This window comes from Cherax quadricarinatus, chromosome 3, assembly GCF_038502225.1.
Source record: "Cherax quadricarinatus isolate ZL_2023a chromosome 3, ASM3850222v1, whole genome shotgun sequence".
NCBI lineage: Eukaryota > Metazoa > Arthropoda > Malacostraca > Decapoda > Parastacidae > Cherax > Cherax quadricarinatus.
The window spans coordinates 45,443,114-45,461,005 of record NC_091294.1 but is presented as its reverse complement, the minus strand read 5'-3'; the positions used below and the strand labels follow the sequence as shown (position 1 = coordinate 45,461,005).

General features: G+C 37.6%; 1 protein-coding gene across 6 annotated transcripts in view; it reads right to left on the bottom strand.

Annotated features, from left to right (window-relative positions):
* The window catches only part of Prp5 (pre-mRNA processing factor 5), a gene marked incomplete at its 3' end in the record, with an annotated part of 69,756 nt that overhangs the window by 17,951 nt on the left and 33,913 nt on the right, over positions 1–17,892 (bottom strand). For all 6 annotated transcript variants that reach the window (XM_070091734.1, XM_070091747.1, XM_070091741.1 and 3 more), the window contains 5 exon segments: positions 399–563; positions 2,114–2,233; positions 3,636–3,874; positions 4,386–4,566; positions 13,593–13,734. In XM_070091734.1, the coding sequence (XP_069947835.1) occupies positions 399–563; positions 2,114–2,233; positions 3,636–3,874; positions 4,386–4,566; positions 13,593–13,734 (847 nt within the window).

The following is a 17,892-nucleotide window of genomic DNA, read 5'->3' as shown; positions in this document are numbered from 1 at the left end:
TAGAAAGCAGAGCTCACAAAAATCATAAAAGCAGGACCATGATGATGTATAAATCTGGGATGGATGGAAAGAGATGTATAGAAAACCCCAGAAAAAAATTGAAGGTTTTTCCTTACCACAGTCACCACTTTCAATTAGGGCAGGATGACCCAAAGATGGAAACACATTCCCTAATACTCACTAATGAATGTCTTACCAAAAGTGTGAGGACATCACATGTCTGAACCAAAACATCCCCACCTACTCTTTATCCAAGATAGTAACAGAGAATATTTGGAGTAAAACTTGGTGATTCTGAAGATCATTGCTGCAGGACAGGGGTACAACATGCAGCACTTATCAGGTACTATTATTTTAATTACCCAAGTTTTAAATAAAATCTAATTTAAAAATTCCACCTTGAATAATGAGTCAGCATTCTCCTGTTTGTCAACAAAGATGATGGTCTGACCACGCTCATAAAATTGTCCAAGGATCTCCAACAGCTTAAGGAATTTCTGGTCTTCATCAAGAAGTACAACCTCCTGTGTCACATCTCTGCACACAACAGATCTTCCCCCAACCTGGAACAGGTCAAGTAATACAATATTTATCATTTCAAAAATATTGGAAAATAAAATAAACAGAGATTACAATTGCTCACATGAGATATGCAGAGAAATTAGTGTGCTTCTAAGTTAGTTAAATCAAGGTGACTTGCAATGTTTGTCAAACAGTAGTGACTTTAATGTTCATCAAATTGGGTTGCCTAAAACAGTTACTGCATTGTGAGTTAAATTTTAGTTAGTTACTGTAATGTTTGTTAAATTTCAGTAAGTGTAAAGTTTGTTAATTTTAGTTCATGAAAATGTTGGTTAAACTGAGTGAATGAAATGTTTGTTAAAAATGTAGTAATTAAATATTTGTTAAATCAAAGTGCCTGTATTATTTGTTAAAGCAGGCTGATGACAATATTTTGTTAACCAAGGTGCCTGAATTGTTTGTTAACCCTTAAACAGTCCAAAGAGATTGACGTTCAAATTCGTAGTGCTACAAAAGTAGATCTACTTTTTTTTACATATTTTCAAATATAACAAAAAAAAAATGTAGATGAAAGTTTTTTTTACACGTTTTCAAATGTAAAACAAAAAAGATCTACATTTTTTTACATACTTTCAGATGTTGAAAAAACGTATATATACGTTTGGACCATTTAAGGGTTAAATTAGGATGCCTGTAATGTTTTTTTTTTTTTTGCTTTTTAATGCTGCTATGCAGTTTATTTCAATAAATTAGTACACACTAAAGAGAGAAAATTTTAGATGTACTGAACCATCTTGGATCATTATCTTGTTAAAACTGAACAAGAAAAGGCAGAAAAAAAAACAGAAGACAGGCTAGGAAGGGAGGGGAAGGGATAGACAGCGATGGCAACGGCGGTGGTGGTGGTGCCAAATTATAGGTCTTTACAGAATAATAATAATGTTAAGAGTGTATGGCATAAAAAAGTTTATATTTCTAACAAAATAATTAAAGACTGTTTTTTATGTGTATAAGCAAATAATTTGTCTGACATACTCCATAATTTCTGATAAATGACTAGCAAAGATACATTCTGGGACACAAAGCTAAAGAAAGATCATTATAGATATCTATTGGAATCAAGGATACGTTGATGAAAATTTTGCATAATTCCACCAATTCATTATTTCTCCAGTACCATAAGAATGATTCTTTCCCCACTCCAGCAAACAAAATTTTTTCCACCAAGGGGTTTACACTGTAGTTATATAACCCTTTATTTTAGGAAGGTCTATAACTGTAGGACATAAATCATAGCATCATAACATCCTTTGATGATGACACCAGAATCTTCATGCGAGTGGTGTCCGTCAAAGATACAGTAAATCTTCAGGCAGATATAAACCAAGTCTCTTAGTGGGCCTCAGATCACACTATGTTGTTCAACGAGGACAAGTTTCAGTTGATCCGCTTTGAAAGAATAGAAGAAATGAAGACTGTAACATAGTCCAGGACAAACTCAAATCATTCAAGTACACTATATGTAAAGAACAGAGGTGTCCTTATATAGGGGCACTCCAAGATAATTGTGTAAATTAATATCATGACTTACCATTATTTCAATTGGTTTAGTAAGTATTTTTTTGGCTAGTGCTTCTACTTGTCGCGGGAACGTAGCTGAGAACATGACTGTCTGACGAGCAGGTTGAATATTTTCTATTATTCTCATAACCTGAAAAAATTGATAAAGATTAAAAACACATTGTTCTAAAAATCTAAAATAACTTTAAAGTTTTTAAAGGATGAGAATTATATGAAAAATACTACAAAAATTTTAAATGACTAGTAGATCAAGAATTATACTTTGTGACCAAGAGCATAACCAATGACTTCATTTACTATGACTATAAATTACAGAAAGCTGTTCACATACGATAGGTTTTATATACAAAATTAACACAGCCACTTTCAATCAAGCTGGGTGACCCAAAGAATTAAAAACAGTCACTATCACTTTCATTCCAGAAGGGTAAAGACATCATAATCTAATGATAATATACAATATACAAATAATCCACACACTGGAGAATGAAACTTATAACATGATTCGGTCCAACCAATCGGGCCAAAATGTCATCGTAAGTTTCATTCTCCTATGTGCGGGTTATTTGTGCATCCCTTCATTAATATTAAACATGCCCACACTTCAACAGTATATTAAATTACAAAAACCACTTGCCTCCCATTACTCCAATCTAATATGCTATTTGATGTTCAAGCCTCTATCTCTCAAAACTTCTTTCAAACCTTCCTTCCAACCTTTCCTAGGAAATTCCCAAAACCAACCCACAGATTTACACAGTGCTACTCACATGTTCTCAGGGTTTACATTCCCTGAGGCCTCAGGTCCAAAAACTAGGTTCAGTACCACTAAATGCTGTCTGTATTATAAATTCCATTTTAGATTTGCTCTCATTTTGGGCTTCAGAGGTCAAAGCTCTTAAAATATTGCAATAACATTAATAGTGACATTCAAAAAGAATGCTTTAAAAAAAAAAAGGCATTTGGATGTGGAAAATCCAGTGAGCACATTTTCAAGAAATTCTATGGGTAGTTTTCAACTTAGAGGCTGCACTCCAAGACACTATATTTTTTTTTTTTTTTTAACAAATCGGCCGTTTTCCACCGAGGCAGGGCGGCCCAAAGAGAAAAACAAAAGTTTCTCTTTTTAAAATTAGTAATGAATACAGGAGAAGGGGTTACTAGCCTCTTGATCCCGGCATTTTAGTTGCCTCTTATGACACACATGGCTTACGGAGGAAGAATTCTTTTCCGCTTCCCCATGGAGGCAAGCAGAAATAAACATGAAGAAGAACTAGTAAGAGAGAAGAAAACCCAGAGGGGTGTGTATATATATGCTTGTACATGCATGTGTAGTGTGACCTAAAGTAGAAGTAGCAAGATGTACCTGAAATCTTGCACGTTTATGACAGAAAGAAGACACCAGCAATCCTACCATCATGTAAAACAATCACTTGGCAGGACGGTAGTACCTCCCTGAGCAGTTGCTGTCTTCCAACCTACTACCTAGGACTATAAAATTAACATAGTAAAAATTCACAAATTCAACCAACCTGCGGCTCAAATCCCAAGTCAAACATACGATCTGCTTCATCTAGCACAACATATGTGACTCTGCGGAGATTAGTGACTCGTCCACCATTAGCAGCTAACATGTCAATCATTCGTCCAGGAGTACACACAATAATTTCTGCACCACGTTTAAGTTCAGCAATTTGCTCTGATATTCCTGTACCACCATAGACACAGCATACTCTCAAGTTGTTTTTGGCAAATTTCTTGCACTCTTTACCTGTTAAAAATAATTGTCTACCATGTTATAAACAAGGGTTTTACAGTTTACAGTGACTTCAATCAATCTGCATAATGCATATATGCCAGAACAAACACAAATGAATAATGAAGTGATACAACATACATTAGTTGTGATCCTTGATTCAAATCAGTTAACTATTTTGTAGAATGCTGTGCATTTATAAAACTCTTATAAAATTATACTAAATTAATAAATACATTTTTTATTAAAAAGATAAGAGAACAAATTGTTAGCCTTTAGTGATAATAGTACTTAAATCAGTGTCAAATATAATATTCTCAAGGATAATCCCTATGCACATAATATAAAATACATAAGCTAAAAACCAAAACACTTTTATAACACTATTTTATATTCACCATCATGACTTAAATTTTATTGGCCTATTAGTCTTTAAAAAAATAAGAGCAACTGACTTTATATAATGCATTTCAGTATATTTTAGGAAGGACAAGGTGGAGATAAAAAACCAATTAGTAGTACTTGCCAATCTGCATGCAGAGTTCACGAGTGGGAGTCATAATGATGGCAGTAGGACCATCTGTATCCTCCAGTGGCGGCTGATCCACAATATGCCGAAACATTGGGAGAAGAAATGCCAGTGTCTTTCCTGATCCAGTCTTGGCAATCCCTATGACGTCCCTACCTTTCATGATGGCTGGAATAGCCTGATAATGAAATTAAGTTGAATAAAAACAATAGAGTTGCAATATACAGTGGACCCCCGGTTAACGATATTTTTTCACTCCAGAAGTATGTTCAGGTGCCAGTACTGACCGAATTTGTTCCCATAAGAAATATTGTGAAGTAGATTAGTCCATTTCAGACCCCCAAACATACACGTACAAACGCACTTACATAATTGGTCACATTCGGAGGTAATCGTTATGCGGGGGTCCACTGTATAACGTTACTCTCAGTAATAATGTAACTATGTATGTATTCAGATCAAACTGGTGGTAAAATCCTTACACTGACATTAGTAAGAACAAATATTTATCATTATTTTTCTGCACATACACTAAACACTTGATTTAATGGACTTCAATTTTTTTTTTTTAACACATTGGCCATTTCTCACTGAGGCAGGGTAACCCAAAAACAAAGAAAAACCCAAAAAGAAAGAAAAATACTTTCATCATCATTCAACACTTTCACCATCACTCATACATAATCACTGTCTTTGCAGAGGCGCTCAGATACAACAGTAAAGAAGTCCCCCCAAACTGCCAATATCCCAAACCCCTCCTTTAAAATACAGGCATTGTACTTCCCATTTCCAGGACTCAAGTCAGGCTAACTGGTTTCCCTGAATAACTTCACAAAATATTACCTTGTTCACACTCCAACAGCTCATCAGGTCCCAAAAACCATTCGTCTCCATTCACTCCTATCTAACACGCTCACGCATGCTTGCTGGAAGTCCAAGCTCCTCGCCCACAAAACTTCCTTTACCTCTTCCCTCCAACCTTTTCGAGGACGACCCCTACCCCACCTTTCTTTCCCTACAGAGTTATACACTCTCCAAGTCATTCTACTTTGTTCCATTCTTTCTAAATGACAAAATCACCTCAACAATCCCTCTTCAGCCCTCTGACTAACACTTTTAGTAACTACATACCTCCTAATTTCCATACTCCGAATTTTCTGCATAATATTTACACCACATATTGCCCTTAGACATGACATCTCCACTGCCTCCAGCTGCCTCTTCGCCGCAGCATTTACAACCCAAGCTTCACACCCATATAAGAGTGTTGGTACCACTATACTTTCATACATTCCCTTCAAAAATATAGGACAATATCCATGGAGTCAGTTGATCAAAAAAATAATGGACAAAATCTGCTGATTACAGAATTATCCATTATTGTCATGATCATGGCAAAACACCCTCATTTCTATCCATCACAATCCTTATTACTGACCACCCTCTTTTCCCTATTATTCCATTAAATTGCAGGTTTACTGTATGTCTAACTATAAAATTTCTTTGCTAAGACAAGTCAAGAAGCAAGAGAAATTGCTAAATAATGGGCCTTTGAACTTTGTATACAAAGAGGTTTAATAACAGTAATACATATTTTAAGAAAAAGAGGATAAATAAGTATGAGATATGATAAGGAGAGTAAAAGAGGTTAAGAGAGTGGTGCGGGAGTGCAAAAAAAGAGCAAATGAGAGAGTGGGTGAGGTTGTGTCCAAAATTTTGCTGAGAATAAGAAAAAGTTTTGGAGTGAGATTAATTGGGTGAGAAAGCCTAGGGAACAAATGTAGATGAGGGAAGTTATTAGATGGGGAGGTGGAGGTATGGAGAAGATGGCAGGATTATTCTGAGGAACTGTTAAACATTGATGAAGAAAGCTACGCAGTGATTTCATGCACTGGTCAGGGAGGTATAACATCTTTTAGGATTAACCCTTTGAGGGTCGACAGGCCCTCTCCGAGACTCGTTCTCAGGGTCGGCCAAATTTAAAAAAAAAAAAAATAATTTTCTCTTACGAAAAGATAGAGAATCTTTTCCCGATCATAATGACACCAAAAGTTTGAAATTTGATGGAAAACTTACGGAATTATGCTCTCGCGAAGTTAGCGGTCTCGGCGATGTTTACACATCGGCAATCTTGCCCAATTTGAGCCCCATTTTCGGCCAATTCCACTGTACTAGTTGACAAAAAACATGAATATTTCGCTAGAACTCCATTTTTTCTATCAAATGAGTGCAAGAAACCACCCATTTATCAATTTCAACTATCCAGTACAGTGGTCAGAATTTAGCAATTTTGCCAATTTCACACAAATTTCAAAAGATGCCAATTTCCGAATAGGGTCCAGAATAAACAAGAAAGACATTCCTGGCACTAAAATGACATTTTCTCTGTTCATTAGTCACGTCTCAAGGCCCCTCTTACATTCTTTTGTTTTCCACTTTGAATTTTTATTCTCACAAAAAATAGAAGACTTACTGTTATGCAGACTACTGCATTAGTGTAAAAAATGGTATAAATAATATTGGCATACTTGCGAAAGAATATTAGACTCACCAGTTGACGTGTATTGGACGCTTGGCATGATTTGTTTACTTTTGAACTTTGGTAAAAATTGAACATTTCTGCTACTTTGAGCTCAATTTCAAGGTACTTTTCATTGTAAAACCAGTCAAAATCATCTCTATTTCTGTAATATGTCTTCCATTCTATAGAATGAGACCAAGAAAACTAGAATACAACAATAAATACCATACGAAAATACAGTGCAAAGTCGCTGTTTTATTAAAAAAAACGGTCAAAGTTTTTTTTCTCATTATGCACTGCCTGCTGCAGGATTTTTTTTATACTGTGCACACTGACCACATAGACCCATTCTTTCATATGTAGGCCTACCAGCTTTCTCCCACTAGATTTGAGGGTGCTAGAATTTAGGCGTACTAGTACGTCAAAAACCCTGGGTCGTAAGCCGTACTAGTATGGCCGAAACCCTCAAAGGGTTAAGGAAGAACCGGATATGAGAATGGGTAAAGTGTGTGAGACAGTGGGTAAAATGATAAAGGTAAAGCAGCTGGGACTGATGGGATCCAGACAGAAGTGTTAAAAGAAGGCAAGGATATAATTTTGGAGTGGTTAGTACCTTTGTTCAATAAATGTATGAAAGAGAGGAAGGTACCTAAGGATTGACAGAACATGTATGGTTCCTTTGTATAAAGGAAAGGGGGGGGGACAAAAAGAGTGCAAAAATAATAGGGAAATAAGCCTGTTGAGTATACCAGGTAAAGTATATGGTAGAGTCGTTATTGAAAGAATTATGGGTAAGACTGAGAGCAGGATCGCAAATGAACAAGGAGGCATTAGAAAAAATAGGAGAGGTGTAGACCAAGTGTTTCACTGAGGCATATAAGTGAACAATATTTAGATAAATGTAAGGAATCTTTCTTTGCATTTATGGAATTAGAAAAGGCATGTGATAGGGCGGATAGGGAATTAATGTGGCAGGTGTTGCAAGGTATGGAATAAACCATACCATGGACGGGGATATAACCCATGATCAGAGAGTCTCAAAACTCCAGACCGTCGCGTTAGCCACTGGGCCAGCTAGCCACAATAAGATTCATCCATAGGAAGGTTAGCATAGGCACCACTGCAACCACAAATGCAAGTTTTTACAGACTAATCTCCAGCTAGCATGGCTGTGACAAACTCTAGCACAAGTCCCCTCAAAGCCATCAACATGACTCACGAAATCGTAATGACACGATTGCAAACAAACCATGTTGACGGCTTTGAGAGGACTTGAGCTAGAGTTCGTCATGGCCATGCTAGCTGGAGATTCGTCGGTAAAAACTTGCATTTATGGTCACAGCGGTGCCTATGCTAACCTTCCTATGGTATAGAAATATACCTAGTTGGATGAATCTTATTATGGCTAGCTAGCCCAGTGGCTAACGCAACGGTCTAGAGTTTTGAGACTCTCTGGTCGCTGGGTTCTATCCCCGTCCATGGTATGGTTTGTTTGCAATCGTGTCATTACGATTTCGTGAGTTAAGGTATGGAATAAGTGGTTCATTACTGAAAACAATTAAGATTTTAATAAGGAATGTGAGGCTTAGGTTAGGGTAAGCAGGAAAGACTATTTTCCAGTAAAAGTAGTCCTTAAGACAATGATGTGTAATGTCACCATGATTATTTGACATATTTATAGATGGAATTGTAAAAGACGTGAATACTAGGGTGTTGGGGAGAGGTGTGGGATTAAAATATACAGAATCTGAAACAAAGTGGGAGTTGTCACAGCTCCTTTTTGCCAATGACACTGCTTTTGGGGGATTCTGAAGAGAAGTTATAAAGAATAGTAGACAAATTTGGGGGGTATGTAAAAAAAATTAAAAGTGAACAAAGAAAAGAACTAGGTAATGAAACACTGAATATTAGATTGGAAGGAGGGAGTACAGAGGAAGTGAATATGTTCAGGTAGTAGGTTGGTAGACAGCAACCACCCAGGGGGTTACTACCATCTTGCCAAGTGTGAAACAAAAGCCTGTAATCATTTTACATGATGGTAGGATTGCTGGTGTCTTTTGTCTGTCTCATAAATATGCAAGATTACAGGTACGTCTTGCTACTTCTACTTACACTTAGGTCACACTACACATACATGTATATGTTTATTTATACACACTCATCAGAGTTTTCTTTGATTTTATCTTAATAGTTCTTGGTCTTATTACTTTTAGTTTTATATCCATGGGGAAGTGGAATAAGAATCTTCCCTCCGTAAGCCATGCGTGTTGTAAAAGACAACTATAATGCCGAGAACAATGGGCTAGTAACCCGTTTTCCTGTAATAATTACTAAAAAGAATAAGAAGATGAAAATTGTCAAAGTGGGAAGTCTGAATGTGCGTGGATGTTGTGCAAATGATAAGAAAGAGATGATTGTGGATGTTATGAATGAGAAGAAGCTGGATGTCCTGGCTTTAAGTGAAACAAAGCTGAAGGGGGTGGGAGAGTTTCAGTGGAGAAGAATAAATGGGATTAGGTCAGGGGTTTCAAATAGAGTTAGAGCTAAAGGAGTAGCAATAATGTTGAAGGATAAGTTATGGCAGGAAAAGAGGGACTACAAATGTATTAATTCAAGGATTATGTTGAGTAAAATAAAGGTTGGATGTAAAAAGTGGGTTATAGTAAGCGTATATGAACCTTCAGAAGAGAGAAGTGTAGAGGAGAGAGAGAGAGAGATTTTGGGAAATGTTGAGTGAATGTATGGGGAGTTTTGAACCAAGTGTGAGAGTAATGGTGGCTGGGGATTTCAATGCTAAAGTGGGCAAAAATGTTGTGGAGGGAGTAGTAGGTAAATTTGGGGTGCCAGGGGTAAATGAAAATGGGGAGCCTTTAATTCAGCTATGTGTTGAAAGAGGTTTGGTAATAAGTAATACATATTTTATGAAGAAGAGGATAAATAAATATACAAGGTATGATATAGCATGTAATGAAAGTAGTTTGTTAGATTATGTATTGGTGGATAAAAGGTTGATGGGTAGGCTCCAGGATGAACACATTTATAAAGGGGCAACTGATATATCAGATCATTATTTAGTTGTGCTACAGTTAGAGTAAGAGGTAGATGGGAAAAGAGGAAAATGGCAACAACAAGCAAGAGGGAGGTAAAAGTGTATAAACTAAAGGAGGAGGAAGTTCGGGTGAGATATAAGCAACTACTGGCAGAAAGGTGGGCTGGTGCAAGTATGAGTAGTGGGGGGGTTAAAGAGGGTTGGAATAGTTTTAAAAATGCAGTATTAGAATGTGGGGCAGAAGTTTGTGGTTATAGGAGGGTGGGTGCAGGAGGAAAGAGAAGTGATTGGTGGAATGATGAAGTAAAGGGTGTGATAAAAGAAAAAAAAGTTAGCTTATGAGAGGTTTTTCCAAAGCAGAAGCGTTATAAGAAGAGTAGAGTATATGGAGAGCAAAAGAAAGGTAAAGAGAGTGGTGAGAGAATGCAAAAGAAGAGCAGATGATAGAGTGGGAGAGACACTGTCAAGAAATTTTAATGAAAATAAGAAAAAATTTTGGAGTGAGTTAAACAAGTTAAGAAAGCCTAGAGAACGAATGGATTTGTCAGTTAAAAACTGAGTAGGGGAGTTAGTAGATGGGGAGATGGAGGTTTTGGGAAGATGGCGAGAATATTTTGAGAAATTTTTAAATGTCGACGAAGAAAGGGAAACGGTAATTTCATGCACTGGCCAGGGAGGTATACCATCTTTTAGGAGTGAAGAAGAACAGGATGTGAGTGTGGGGGAGGTGCGTGAGGCAATATGTAGAATGAAAGGGGGTAAAGCAGCTGGAACTGACGGGATCATGACAGAAATGTTAAAAGCAAGGGGGGATATATAGTGTTGGAGTGGTTGCTATTTTTCTTTAATAAATGTATGAAAGAGGGGAAGGTACCTAGGGATTGGCAGAGAGCATGTATAGTCCCTTTATATAAAGGGAAGGGGGACAAAACAGATTGTAAAAATTACAGAGGAATAAGTTTACTGAGTATACCAGGAAAAGTGTACGGTAGGGTTATAATTGAAGAATTAGAGGTAAGACAGAATGTAGGATTGCGGATGAGCAAGGAGGTTTCAGAGTAGGGGATGTGTAGATCAAGTGTTTACATTGAAGCATATATGTGAACAGTATTTAGATAACGCTAGGGAAGTTTTTATTGCATTTATGGATTTAGAAAAGGCATATGATAGAGTGGATAGGGGAGCAATGTGGCAGATGTTGCAAGTACGTGTACATATGGAATAGGTGGTAAGTTACTAAATGCTGTAAAGAGTTTTTATGAGGATAGTTAGGCTCAGGTTAGGGTATGTAGAAGAGAGGGAGACTATTTCCTGGTAAAAGTAGGTCTTAGACAGGGATGTGTAATGTCACCATGGTTGTTTAATATATTTATAGATGGGTTGTAAAAGAAGTAAATGCTAGGGTGTTCGGGAGAGGGGTGGGATTAAATTATGGGGAATCAAATACAAAATGGGAATTGACACAGTTGTTTTTTTGCTGATGATACTGTGCTCATGGGAGATTCTAAAGAAAAATTACAGAGGTTAGTGGATGAGTTTGGGAGTGTGTATAAAGGTAGAAAGTTGAAAGTGAACATAGAAAAGTGTTAGGTCATGAGAGTATCAAATGATTTAGATAAAGAAAAATTGGATATCAAATTGGGGAGGAGGAGTATGGAAGAAGTGAATGTTTTGAGATACTTGGGAGTTGACGTGCCAGCAGATGGATTTATGAAGGATGAGGTTAATCATAGAATTGATGAGGGAAAAAAGGTGAGTGGTGCGTTGAGGTATACGAGGAGACAAAAAACGTTATCTATGGAGGCAAAGAAGGGAATGTATGAAAGTATAGTAGTACCAACACTCTTATATGGGTGTGAAGCTTGGGTTGTGAATGCAGCAGCAAGGAGGTGGTTGGAGGCAGTGGAGATGTCCTGTCTAAGGGCAATGTGTGGGATAAATATTATGCAGAAAATTCGGAGTGTGGAAATTAGGAGAAGGTGTGGAGTTAATAAAAGTATTAGTCAGAGGACTGAAGAGAGGTTGTTGAGGTGGTTTGGTCATTTAGAGAATGGACCAAAGTAGAATGACATTTAGAGCATTTAAATCTGTAGGGGAAGGAAGGCGGGGTGGGGGTCGTCCTCGTAAAGGTTGGAAGGAAGGGGTAAGGGAGGTATTGTGGGCGAGGGGCTTGGACTTCCAACAGGCGTGCATGAGCGTGTTCGATAGGAGTGAATGGAGACGAATGGTATTTGGGACCTGACGATCTGTTGGAGTGTGAGCAGGGCAATATTTAGTGAAGGGATTCAGGGAAACCAGTTATTTTTATATAGCCAGACTTGAGTACTGGAAATGGGAAGTAAAATGCCTGCACTGTAAAGGAGGGGTTTCAGGATATTAGCAGTTTGGAGGGATATGTTGTGTCTCTTTATACATATATGCTTCTAAACTGTTGTGTTCTGAACACCTCTGCAAAAACAGTGATTATGTGTGAGTGAGGTGAAAGTGTTGAATGATGATGAAAGTATTTTCTTTTTGGGGATTTTCTTTCTTTTTGGGTCACCCTGCCTTGGTGGGACACGGCCGACTTGTTAAAAAAAAAAAAAAAAATTGGGAGTGAACTTACTGGCAGATGAGTCTGTGAAAGTCGAGGTGAACAATAGAATTGATGAAAAAAAAATTGGGTGGTGTACTAAGGCATATGTGGAGACAAAGAACATTATCCACGGAGGAAAATGGAGAATGTACGAAAGTATGGTGGCAACAACACTCAATGACAAAATGTTTAGTATTTATTTATTTTTATTAACACATCGGCCTTCTCCCACCAAGGCAGGGTGGCCCGAAAAATAAAAACTTTCATCATCATTCACTCCACTGTCTTGCCAGAGCTGTGCTTACACTACAGTTATAAAACTGCAACATTAACACCCCTCCTTCAGAGTACAGGCACTGTACTTCCCATCTCCAGCCTGCCGGTATCCCTGAATCCCTTCATAAATGTTACATGGCTCACACTCCAACAGCATGTCAAGTCCTAAAAGCCATTTGTCTCCATTTGCTCCTATCTAACACACTCACGCAAGCTTGCAGGAAATCCAAGCCCCACACACACAAAACCTCCTTTACCCCCTCCCTCCAACCTTGTCCTGGCCAACCCCTACCCTGCCTTCCCTCCACTACGGATTTATACACTCTCGAAGTCATTCTATTTTGTTCCATCCTCTCTACATGTCTGAAATACCTCAACAACCTCTCCGGATAACAGTTTTGGTAATCCCACACCAACTCCTAATTTCCAAACAATGAATTCTCTACATTATATTCACACCACACATTGCCCTCAGACATGACATCTCTACTGCCTCCAGCCTTCTCCTTGTTGCAACATTCACCACCCATGCCTCACACACATATAAGAGCATTGGCATAACTATACTCTCATACATTCCCTTCTTTGCTTCCATGGACAAAATTCTTTGTCTCCACTGATTCCTCAGTGCACCACTCACCTTTTTCCCTTCATCAATTCTATGATTCACCTCATCTCTCATGGACCCATCTGCTGACACTTCCACTCCTAAATATCTGAATACATTCTGATTACAATTTTGCAGAGATGGGTCTTAATAATTAAGATGGTAGACTATCTTACTTGTACTTGAATTGGTGTTGGTTTCTCGTAATTACTCTTCTTCAACACATCTAAGATCCTCTTGCTGACTCCACATTGGGCCCAGGTTTTAATTGGCTTTGGACATCCCTGACCCTTGACCTTGATGCCCTCCAACTCCGCCCTTGCAAAACAAAATGGTATAATGGATCAAATAATGGTTACAGGTAAATCAAAAATACATTACAGTCACTTAGCTCTCTTAAAAAGCTTCTTTACATAGTTAATATTGCTAATGCAACTGCAAAATTACATCCAAAATTGAATAATGCTTGGAAAGACATTCATAGTACCAGCTAATCAATTTTGGATATACAGTGGACCCCCGCCTTACGATATTAATCCGTTCCTGAGAGCTCATCGTAAGCCGAAATTATTGTTAGCTGAATTAATTTTCCCCATAAAAAATAATGGAAATAAAATTAATCCGTTCCTGACACCCCAAAGTATGAAAAATTTTTTTTTTTTACCAGATGAAATATTAATTTTCATACAAACAAACTGAAGAAGACATGCACAAATGCTACTCTACTAAGAATAGAATACATGACACTTGCCTTTATTGAAGATCTGGTGATGATTGATGGGATTGGAGGGGAGAGTATGGAAGTTATTGTTTAGAAGGGGAATCCCCTTCCATTAGGATTTGAGGTAGCAAGTCCTTTTCCGGGGTTACTTCCCTTCTTCTTTTAATGCCACTAGGACCAGCTTGAGAGTCACTGGACCTCTGTCGCACAACAAATCTGTCCATAGAGCTCTGTACCTCCCGTTCCTTTAAGACTTTCCTAAAATGGGCCATAACATTGTCATTGTACAGGTTGCCAACACAGCTTGCAGTAGCTGTGTCAGGGTGATTTTCATCTGTAAAGGTTTGCAGTTCAACCCACTTTGCACACATTTCCTTAATCTCTTTTTTCAATTCCATATTAATTCTTGCCCTTTTTACCACAGGGATGGCACTAAAAGCTTTCTTGGGGTCCATGGTGACTTATTTTGCAGTTACAAGCACTAAAAGCACTGGGATAATGTGAAATGTACCGAATGTATGCGTAGATGCGACCGCACTGGCTGGCTTGTAAACACTGGCGCTGAGGTCACACGTGGGACGCGTCCCGGACGAATCACGTAAGGCGAGTTTTTTATCGTGAGGCCAGGCAAAATTTTTGCGTTCAAATGCTTCGTATGGCGGATTTAACGTAACACGATAAGTTTTGTAAGATAGCATACTGTACATGAAGAAGAAAATACATTATAATTACCTAATGTCATCTGATTTCTTTACTTTCATCCTTGACAAAAAAAAAAAAAAAAATCCAAATTATATGACCCAGCAGTGTTTATTTACAGACTTCCCTGCTATACTGAACTATGTATCAACTTTATTTTTGGTTATAACATGAAGAACATTTTCAACACTGGAGGCTAGTTCCTTATTTACCTTATGCACATAACATTTTTCATCTTCACTACTAGACTGTCAAATTCAAATTTTGTAATTCATGTTATATGTTTCTGTGTACCATGTTTCATGCTTGTATGTGAGGAGTCCAGGTATATCCTCCAGAGGATGACATAGCAAATATTTTCTCAGAAATATATATGTACAGTGGACCCCCGGTTTACGATCAGCTCCCAATGCGACCAATTATGTAAGTGTATTTATGTAAGTGTGTTTGTATGTGTATGTTTGGGGGTCTGAAATGGACTAATCTAATTCACAATATTCCTTATGGGAACAAATTCGGTCAGTACTGGCACCTGAACATACTTCTGGAATGAAATAATATCGTAAACCGGGGGTCCACTGAATTGGGATTGGGTTGCATGTATTTGTCTTATTCTTAAATGTGCAAGGATTATGAGGCTATAGAATTTTGAATATAAAAAATAAACAAAAGCATGTATGACAGGAGTGAATGAAAACATGTAGTGTTTAGTGAATGTGCTGTTGGAGTGTGAGCAGGGTAACACATATGAAGAGATTCAGGAAAACCAGTCAGCTGCACTTGAGTCCTAGAGGTGGGACTGGATGAGGGATGAGGATGTTGCAGTTGGAAGGCAATCTGATTGATGACAGCACACTTTTGGAAAGAGACTGAATTAAAGATAGTGAATGTGTTTTCTTCTTTGGGTCACTCTGCTCTGACAGGAGAGTGCTGCTGAGTTAAAAAATAAATAAACACAATAAAATTCCAACCTCCCTTAGTATCACCAAATCAAAATAAAATTATCTATTCAAGGTTATTGTATAACAAGCTATAAAGCAGAAAAAAATGTCAGAAAAAATGGCTTAATTACATATCCTTGTAACCTTGGAGAAGTTGAACTTAATGAGTGAGAGCAAGCCAAGCATCTTTGTTTTACCAATTCTCATAAGTTATCACAATACAGAGTACAATATAATATCATAACTTCTAAGTCATGAGAAGGAAGCTAGAGACAGTGACAATGTCATGTTTAAGAACAATGTGTGTATTGTGAATATTATGAAGAATTTGGAGGGAGGGAAGGAGAGAGTATGATGGAAATGAATGTGTTCAGATACATGGGAGTGGTTTATGAAAGATGAGGTGAATCACAGAAATGATGAGGGAAAAAAAAGATGGGTGATATATTGAGCCATCTGTGGAGACAAAAACATTATCCATGGAGGCAAAAAGGATAATGTATGGGAGTATTGTGGTACCAATACTTTTATGATTGTTAGGCATGGGTTGTGAATGTTGCAACAAAGATGCTTGGCTTGCTCTCACTCAGTGAGTTCAAGTTCTCCATGGGTTACAAGGATATGTAATTAAGCCATTTTTTCTGCTTTATAGCTTGTTATACAAAAGCCTTGAATAGAAGAAAACACATTCACTACCTTTAATTCACTCACTGTCTTTCCTAAAGTGTGCTGTCATCAGTCAGATTGCCTTCCAATTGCAACATCCTCATCCCTCATTCAGTCTGAGTACAGGCACTGCCCTTCCCACCTCAAGTACTCAAGTGCAGCTGATTGGTTTTCCTGAATCTCTTCATATGTGTTACCATGCTCACACTCCAACAGCACATTCATTAAAAACGACTTGTTTACAATCACTCCTGTCTAACATGCTCCTGTTTATGGAGGCAGTCGAGATGCTGTGTCTGACAGCAATGTGTGATGTAAATATTATGCAGGGAATTTGTAATCTGGAGAAAAGAAGGAAGTGCAGGGTTACTAAGAGCATTAACCAGAAGGCTAAGGAGAGATTGTTGAGGTGGTTTGGACATTTAGAGAGGATGGACAATAATAGGATGACTTGGAGGGGGTATAAATTTGTAGTGGAAGGAAAGGGGGTAGGGGTTGCCCTAGGAAAGGTTAGAAGGAGGGGGTAAAGAAGGTTTTGTGTGCAAGGGGCTTAGACATACTACACAGGAGTGAGTGGAGGCAAGTGGTTTTTATGACTTGATGTGCTGGAGTGGGAGCAAGGTAACATTTAACCCTTTGACTGTTTTGGTCATATATATACGTCTTACGAGCCACCGTTCTTGACGTATATATACTCATAAATTCTAGCGGCTTCAAATCAAGCAGGAGAAAGTTGGTAGGCCCACATGTGAGAGAATGGCTCTGTGTGGTCAGCGTGCACCATATAAAAAAAAACCTGGAGCACGCAGTGCAAAATGAGAAAAAAAATCCGACCGTTTTTTTTAATTAAAATGCCAACTTTGTGGTCAATTTTCGTATAGTATTTATGATTATATTCTCGTTTTCTTGGTCTCATTTGATAGAATGGAAAACATATTATAGAAATAGAGGTGATTTTGATTGGTTTTACTATGAAAAGAACCTGGAAATGGAGCTCAAAGTAGGGGAAATGTTTGATTTTTGACGATGTTCAAAAGTAAACAAATGATGTCATTTTCCAATAAATGTCCAACTAGCCATTCTAATGTGCAGTCATGAATGGGTTGACATTATTTATACAATTATTACAATATTGCAGTAGTCTGCATAACAGTAATCTTCTATTTTTTGTTTGAATAAAAATTCAAAATAGAAAGCAAGAGTAATATCAGAGGGGCCTGGAGACGTGACTGATGAACAAAGAAAATTTTATTTTAGAGCCAGGAATGTCTACACTGTTCATTCTGGACCCTATTTTGAAATTGTCATATTTTTTTAATTTTCGTGAAATTAGCTAAATTGCAAATTTCTGACCACATTATTAGGTAGTTGAAATCAGTAAATGGGCAGTTTCTTGTATTCAGTCTATAGAAAAAATGGAGTTCTAAAGAAATAGCTATGAGTTTGGTC